Source organism: Juglans microcarpa x Juglans regia, chromosome 3D (genome assembly GCF_004785595.1).
Source record: "Juglans microcarpa x Juglans regia isolate MS1-56 chromosome 3D, Jm3101_v1.0, whole genome shotgun sequence".
NCBI classification, from domain to species: Eukaryota; Viridiplantae; Streptophyta; class Magnoliopsida; order Fagales; family Juglandaceae; genus Juglans; species Juglans microcarpa x Juglans regia.
The window spans coordinates 34272946-34282017 of NC_054598.1; the positions used below are offsets into that span (position 1 = coordinate 34272946).

The following is a 9072-nucleotide window of genomic DNA, read 5'->3' on the forward strand; positions in this document are numbered from 1 at the left end:
TTTTTCAACCTAGCTCAAGAAGTTTTGTTTATGGGCTTATTTCTTTAGCCCAACCCAAGATAGGTTCTAAAAGTCAAACGCAATGTAGGCGAATCAATAGAGAGGTATGAAGCTTCCCTCTTGGCGAAAGGTTATATCTAACAAGAGAGTGTAGACTATGAGTAAATTTTTTTTTCAGTAATATGGTTTGTCTTAATTCGTCTTATTCTAGCCATAGTAGTATATTTAGATTTGAAACTCTATCAGATAGACGTTATGATGGTTTTTGTCAATAGAGAACTAAATAAACAGATCTATATAGATCAATCCACGAGCTTTGTGGTCAAAGGTCAAGAGCGCAAAGTGTGCAAACTCAAGCGATCTATACATAACCTAAAGTAATCATCTAGACAGTGGTATCTCCAATTACATTGAGTCATTCTCTCAAATAAGCTTACGATGATCGCAGAAGACCATTGTGTCTATGTAAGATGGTCCAAAACGAGTTTCATATTGTTGTCATTATACGTTGATGACTTTCTCTTGGTTAGAAATGATAAGGGGATGATTGCTGCCACTAATGAGTGGTTGTCCCTCAACTTTGAGATGAAGGACATGGGTGAAGTAGAATATATTTTGGGAGTTAAGATGTATAAAATCATTCGAAGAGGCTCCTGTGTTTGTCTCAACATACTTACATAAGGAAGATTCTTGAGCTCTTCCAAATGAATGATTGTAAACCTATTGACACCCTTAAGATATGTGTCTCAAGACTCCAAGAGAAATAGAAAAGATGACCAGTTTTCTCTATGCTAGAGCTATTGGTAGTTTGATGTACGCAATGATGTGTACTCAGTAGACAAATGTTATGCAGTTGATTTGGTCAATAGATTCCAGTCTAACATTGGACTGACCCAATGGAAAGCAGACAAAAGGATTTTAAGATATCTCAAGGGAACTGTAAACTATGTGTTGTGCTATCAGAGTTCAAATTTGCAGCTGAAGAGTTACAACGATGCTGATTGAGATAGTGACCTAAACGAGCGCAAATCGACAACTGGATATGTTTTCTTGCTACACAAAGGCATCATTACATAGAGTAATAAGAAACAACTATGTATAGCCTTATCCACAATGTAGGCAGAGTACATAGAATGTTCAACACTGGTTTAAGAGGTTGTTTGGTTTAGAAGGTTTCTTCAGCACTTAAATATCAGTGCGGATAATTATGATCCAGTGGCAATTTTTTGTGATGGAATGATTGCTCACACATATGTTAAAAACCTAAAGTATCATAGAAGATCCAAACACATTGATAATCGATACTACTATATTAGAGACATGGTGGCACAAAAGAAAGTGGTCTTACAACATCTTTCCATAAGCTACATGGTTGCTGATCTCCTGACAAAACTTACATTGAAAAACGTTTTTATGGCTCATGTTAGGAGTTTAGGACTGTGTAGACTGATTATTTTTTAATTGACATAATAATGTAAACTTTCCTTTGACATGTTAATGCAGTGTGGTATTTCTCAGTTTGTCTTTATCATATTGCATGAATTGTACACACACAAGATTTTTTAATAGATTTAGATTGGCTCACTCACACGAGCGATAGCCTTTAGCGCTACAAAGAGGTAGCACGCAGAGATGAAATGTATCACTCAGTACTTATTTAAAGAGGGATAAGTTGTAAAACACAAAAGATATGTCACCTTAATAAGAGTTAAAATGAGGTCTATTATATTTAAGAGGACTGTGCATGGACACCCCAAAATCTATGTAGCCTGTAATTAGCCAGATACAAGAGCCTCTTTAGCGCATTAAAGGCGAATAAATGGAGAGACTCCGGTTAGACATATAAATGGTGTCTAGACTAAGATTTATATGGTGTTTGATATTGATATACGCTCTGTTTTTTAGAAAGAGAGATACACTGTAGTATGTATTTCATACTATATGTGCTTATACGACCAAATATGGAAGTGGATGAATGCTTCCATGTTTCTTCACTGTGTGAGTCCTATTCTTACTTTTGAGTGTCATTTTTTACCTTTGACAATGTCATAAGATGGAGGTTCTGATGTTTTCTACTCTAACAAACTATTGATGGCAATAATTGATATGGTCTAAAGAGGTATTGCTGGGAAAGTGGTTAGACTAAAATTAAGTAACATGAAGGCCAAGGGAAGGCTATTTTATAAAGCATCCTCGGTTGTATATGCTGACGTCAAAACTTGGCACTACAATGTGGTATTGACAAAATTTGTGAAGACATTGCGATAATTTAGAAGTGATCAAGCATAGTTCTAAATTTTCGTTGTAAACTCGAAAGGGATCGAATATGCTTGATTAGATGCGATTGAATGAGTCTAGAGCATATGAGACACTTATGTCCCTGTGTTGACCTTCTCTATGAGAGATTTGGTATAATGCTCCCACACATATTTTTTTCAAATATACTCGGTGGTTGTATAACATATTTGCTTGTATGAACGAGATAGAGAACACATTGAGAAATATATACCTGGGGCATGCCCACTATGTGCGAGTGAGAAATGCAATAAAGCATTGGCACCCTTAGTGGGCATGCCCCTACTGCTTCCCATATTAGGATGCCAGGTATAACGCTTGGCATTACTCCAGGCATTGCGTTATGCCTAGAATTATGGGAGAGTGATGAAGGTTAGCCTTAAAGGCCAGCCAACTGTTACAAATAGAAGATTGAATTTAAATTAGTCCTCCTTCCATTGATGGAAAGCATTCGAATTTCATAATACTCTCTCTCACAAGTATTTTCTCTGTGAAAAAGTTCTTAGCTTGTGGGCATCTTGAGTGTGTCTCTAATTAATTTACGTAACACACACATATCAGGCAGAGACGAACTCAAATTGAACGAAGGTTTGAACACCGGATTCACTCGCGGAACAACTACACAAATTAATTTTGAGATATTTCCTTCCGCTGTGAATATTTTCATGAACTCTAATAATACAGTTCCTATTTACTTATAGTGTCAATGATCATAGATGAAAGTTCCTAATGACAATGGGTTTGAGACTCATACACAACGCAGTTACTTAGTAGTACATGAAGTATAGAGAAAGAGAAGAAAAGCATATCACAAGAGTAATGCCCATAACTCAAAGGTTGAGTGGCATCTTGTTCTTGATGGATTGAAATTAGTAATGTGTCCAGTGCTTAAACATGTACTTGGGCAGTAGTGAATGGCACAATTTATATTCACTTAAGACTATTGAGTATCCTTGCACATCAGAGCTCGGATCACTTCCCACGATATCATCTCTCTTCTTTTAATAGGAAAATTATTTTAATTGTTAAAACTTAACCACGGTCTATACCTATTTAATTAGTATCAATATATTTTCTCTCTCTTAAAAAAAAAAACAAAAAACAAAAAAACTTAACGATTTGTTAACACTGAACCGCATTCGTACAGTAAGGTCAAGGCTACAGCCATGCCGAACTCCTGTCACTCCCTTCTCCAACTCGTACTCACAAACCTCGTACTCTTCCTTTTCGTTGCAGCCCAACAACCTCAAGACGCGCCCATCGCTCGCTTCCAGCGCTACCTCCGCATCAACACCGCCCACCCTCGCCCCGACTACTCCTCCGCCATTTCCTTTCTCGAATCCCAAGCCCTCTCCATCACTCTTCAAGTCAAGACCCTTGAATTCTCCCCCGGAAAGCCCGTCCTCCTCTTGACCTGGCCCGGCTCCAATCCCTCCCTCCCTTCCCTCCTCTTTAACTCCCACCTCGACTCCGTCCCCGCCGAGTCCTCCAAGTGGACCCACCCGCCATTCTCCGCCGTCCGATCCCCCGATGGCAAGATATTCGCCCGCGGCGCCCAGGACGATAAATGCATCGGCGTCCAGTACCTCGAGGCTATCCGGAACCTTAAAGAAAAGAACTTCGCGCCGGTCCGCACCGTCCACGTGTCCTACGTCCCCGATGAGGAGATTGGCGGGGTCGACGGGATCTTTAAGTTCGTTGCATCAGAGGAGTTCAGGAAATTGAACGTGGGGTTCGCGATGGACGAGGGTCAGGCCTCCCCAGGCGACGATTTCAGGGTTTTCTACGCGGACAGGTCGCCGTGGAACTTGATAATCAAGGCTAAGGGGATGCCCGGGCACGGTTCCAGAATGTACGATAATAGTGCAATGGAGAACTTGATGAAGAGCGTTGAGATTATCTCTAGGTTTAGGGAGAGTCAGTTCGATGTGGTTAAGGCCGGGGAAGCCCCCAATTCGGAAGTTATTTCGGTTAATCCTGTTTATGTGAAAGCTGGGATTCCTTCCCCCAGTGTGAGTGATTCAACGCGTATAGCTTGAATTTAGGTATACTAACGCCCGCATTTTTATGATGGGGACAATTAATTTGTTTGTGCAGGGATTCGTGATGAACATGCAGCCTTCGGAGGCGGAAGCGGGGTTCAATATCAGATTGCCGCCTACTGCGGACCCGGAGCTTGTGAGGAGAAGAATTGCTGAAGAATGGGCACCGGCTAGGCGGAATATGACTTACCAGGTGAATGACCTTAGTTGACACAGTTTCTTTAGCTTATCGAAACCTTGAAAAGAAAATTTGTTTGAGAACCGCAATATGCTTTGTTTCTTCAATGATATCAGTATGATTTGAAATTATCGACTTAATTCAAATGAGTGATGCTCTATTATGCAATACTATTCTATTTTCATCCCACGTATAAATATGGCCCTTTTCATCACTCTTGGATCATCCCTTATTATGTTTTAAAGAAAATTCAAAATTTGATAAGCAATGCCACTTATTGTAATGTGATAAGAGTGGGATGATGGTGCAGTATGCAGAATTTTCCTATTCAAGTTGAAGATAAATAATGTGTTGTGGATGTTTCTGCAAGCGTGCTTCTTTTTATCTAAGAATGTGTAAACGGTTCTCCTTTTGTACTGCTACTTCATAATTTCATACTATCCCACCTTTGAGATTCAATTTATATGCTATTAACAATAACAATAATTAACCATTTTTGGCTGTCTTAGGTTCTTGATAGATGTCTTTCTTTTATTATTAGGTGATGATTCTGTTGATACTTTAACACTAGCTTCTTACAAGTTAAATCGCTTTATATTTAAACAATTGATCAGTTCAATCCCCATGTGAAGTCAGGTTGCTCTAAATTGGATGGTGATGGACGTTGATATTGTAAGGTGATTGTCAATGTTTTCTAAAAATCTGGAAGAGATTGAGTTTGTGTGTGTGTGTGTGTGTATAAATCTCAATTCAAACTTATTTTGTAAAGATTGAATTAAGGATAGGTATGAATAAACATTTGAAATTGTGACAGATCTTCCAATTATCTGATGTTATTCTACTTGTTGATACAAGCTTCTGCAAATCATATTATACAAGGTCTTAGACTCCTAGTTGGTAAAAGTATGTACATTTATATTTTAATTTAGTTGATATTTTAGGTTACATGGAGAAGGATGACACTTTATGAGGACTGCACTACCATGGGGATTCAAGTGATTATTTCACCGGTATGTATTGTCAATTTGGGTGGAGGGTGTTTCTTAGGGAATTTGATTGTGCAATACTAGGAGGTTGTTTTGGCGTTACCAAAATGAGAGAGATGCATTGTGGAGATCAGTAGTATATTCAAAATAAGATGCATTGTGGGATTATGGAAGGAATATAAGGAAAGGTTGGCAGATATACTCTAACTATATTGAGGTGGGAATGGGAGTAAGGATCAAATTTTGGCACGATTGGCTGTATGGTGATAAGGCAGTCATGGAAGATTTCCTGGTATGGTGCTAAGATGCTTCAGTGTAGCAGAAAATTTGGAGATTTCTTTCTAGTGATTTTCTCAGTAGAATAAAAGTTATGTCAGAGTGGCTCAAGATTGGGAAGTGGATATTTTTAGTGAATTTTTTTACTAGTTATGACCCACTAGATTGAGACAAGGAGGGGAAGATAAGATTCTTTGGACCACATCCAAAAGATGGATTGTCGGTGTTGGTTCGTTTTAGAATATCCTTGTTCCTCATGATAATAATCTATCTCTAAAGAGTATTTCACGGACAAATGTACCCCTTGAGAGCTGTGTTCTCGGTTGGAAAGCCTATCTTGGGAAGATCCACACCATAGATAATATAAGGAAGGAGTAATTCTACATACAAGCTGGTGTGCCTTCCACGCCTTTGACATGACAAGATTTGATTTGCAAGAGATTTCATTTTAAATTTCTCTTACAAATCAAATCATACCATGTCAGCAATGTGAAGTGTTTGTTCTCCAACATCGGCGTGTAAATAGAAATTTTCATCAGAAAGAGACATTATTGTAATTGATTGGTGTTTCATATGTAAGGCGAGTGAGGGCTCTGTTGATCATCTCTTACTTCATTGTGAGATTGCAAGTTCACTATAGAGTGACTTCTTCAATTGAATTGGATTGGCTTGGATCATACCCGAAAGAGTTCTGGATCTTTATTATCCAACGGAAGGGTTAGGTGAAGCCTTCAAATCGTAGCAATGTGGAAGATGGATTCTTACTTGCCTCATTTGGTGCCTCTGGAAGGAAAGAAACAGAATCTTTGAGGACCATGAACAAATGCTGGAGAATTTCAAAACTTTTTTTATCAACCCTTTTGCTTTGGACTGTTTCTGTAGGCTTTAAAGAGTTAAATTTGCATGAATTTATTCTATCCTTTTTCCTTGTAGATGGGTGTCTCTATTGCATACTTCGCATGTACTCAAATTGTGCCTTTTATAAAGATTTAAAAGTCGTGGACTCGTTGCAATAGATTGGTGTTACATGTATAAGAACAGTGGCGAGTCTATGGATCATCTTTTACTTAACAGTGAGGTGGTAAGGATGTTATGGGCTGAGATCTTCAACAGGACCGGACTTGCATGGGTGATGCCCATGAGGGTGGTGGACTTGTTTGCTTGTTGGAAAGGGATTTGGGGCAAATCCCAATTGCTGATGTCTTGAGAATGATTCATTTATGTCTCATGTTGTGTATTTGGGTTGAAAGGAATGATTGAAGCTTTTAAGATGGGGAACGTTCGCTAGATGAGATTAGTAGTTTCCTTTTCCATACTTTGTCTTTGGGCTTCTGCCAGTGTTTTTAATGGAGCCAGCTTACATGACATTTTTTGTATCACTTTCTAGCTCCTAAGTTGTAACTAGGTGTTTTCTGATGTATACTTCATGTCTACTTGGGCTATGGCTATTTACTTGTTTCAATAAATTTTTATATTACTTATTAAAAAAAAGATTTATTACATATAAGAAATGTTATTTTGATTGCAAGTTAATGATCATTCATTTGGTTGTCTCTGCAATGTTAAAAACGTGTCTAACGATGTGAATGTGATTGTGGTTTAACAACCGAGCGACTAATATTTGTTGTCATTGTTGTTCACGTGAGTGGACCTTTAAACAACCTATGTTGCTAAGTGGCTCATCCGCTCTTTTCATGTGACTGAGTAAAAGTGCTTCATACTTGTTGATTTTGGGTTGGAGGGTGTTAGATCCCAGCTAAAGAATGCCATGATCTAGTGGTTATTGAGTTTTCTGCCCAGAGTTGACACATGGTTTGTCTATGTTAAATCAAGTTATGAGAAGACTTGGTAGGTAGCCAGTAAATTTTTATCTCAGTATCAAAAGAGGACTGGTAGACTCTGTGTAATGCACCTTTTCTGGATTGGTGATCTCTGTGATCTCAGTTATATACTCGATCAAGTTTTATTGGAAGGAAAATGACACTTCCCAATATTTTTGAAAGTGGGTATGCAAATTGAACGACCTCCAGTTTGGTATGTTTCATCTGTTCACATCGGTTTATGTTGCTACCAAAAAAAACAAGTATTGATTGATCAGGCGATTGTCCACTTTCTTGACTAAGACGTGCTGACACGAGCCAAAATTCCTATTTAATTTTTTCTTTTCAGTAATGTGAGATTATATATTTTCTGGTAGAACACCATTACAATGTCTAACTAGGTTCAGAACTTCAGATTTTCTTTTATTTGTTTTCTTAGCAACTAGATGGCTGATTTCTTTCTTTGTATTAGATAATTGAGCTGGGACCCCTAAGAGACTACATGGGGCGCCCTTTGATGACACCAACCAATGATTCCAATCCATGGTGGCCTATTTTCAAGCAAGCTATCACTGCAGTAGGAGGAAAACTTGCAAAGCCTGAAATCTTGGCCTCAACTACTGATGCACGATACATAAGACAGTTGGGAATTCCTGTACTTGGTTTCTCCCCTATGAAAAATACTCCCATCTTACTGCATGAACACAATGAGGTTTGACACGTTTGCAATCTCTCGTCTTACTCTCATATACATCTAGTGCTGCTTCTTTTTCTCACTCCCTTAACTCTGTCTTGCAGTTCCTGGAAGACACTGTATATTTGAAAGGAATAGAGGTATATGAATCGATAATCAGATCTTTGAGTTCCTTTGAAGAATCATCATCTTATTAGAGCACTCAGGGCGTGTTTAAAGGGGAGGATGGTGTTCATAATTCATACCTTTAACTTGACACGTGACAATGTTATGCTGGTACGAATTGTGATGTTGTTGTTGTAACTTTATCTTTGGCCGTACAGTGTTTATCCTTCAATAATATTTGCTCCCGAACCAATTTTTATGGGAATGCTCTGTTTCCATACGTAATCCTCATGCTTTTTTTGTATATAGTATTCTTGGGTTATAATTAAGGGTTTATTAATAAAATTGGGGTATCCTTCTCTTCTTAAAAAAAATAGAAAAAATTTGAGATATCGTTCTCTTCTTAAAAAAAAAAAAAAAAAATGGGAATGTAATGATCTTATGATCTGAATTTTGTAAGAGAGGGCGTGAAAGATTCCTAGCATTTGACGTTTTGGTGCAAATGAAATTGTATTTAATGGATGTTGCATGCATGTCCACACAAATATTTAAAGAAAGCCCATTTATGCAAGTAATTTTCTTTTTAATTTCACGCTTTGAAAAATATAATTTCGAAAATTGCACTTCGTATTGGTAGCATCTCATATCTTAATGAGTAATGATATATACAGTTATT

General features: G+C 38.0%; 1 protein-coding gene across 1 annotated transcript; it reads left to right on the forward strand.

Annotated features, from left to right (window-relative positions):
* Positions 1-3449: 3449 nt before the first annotated feature.
* LOC121255893 (aminoacylase-1-like) lies at positions 3450-8661 on the forward strand. Its single transcript, XM_041156443.1, has 4 exons — positions 3450-4307; positions 4393-4530; positions 8070-8309; positions 8396-8661. The coding sequence occupies exons 1-4, from the start codon at positions 3462-3464 to the stop codon at positions 8486-8488; spliced, it is 1317 nt and encodes a 438-aa protein (XP_041012377.1). The 5' UTR covers positions 3450-3461; the 3' UTR covers positions 8489-8661.
* Positions 8662-9072: the final 411 nt, after the last annotated feature.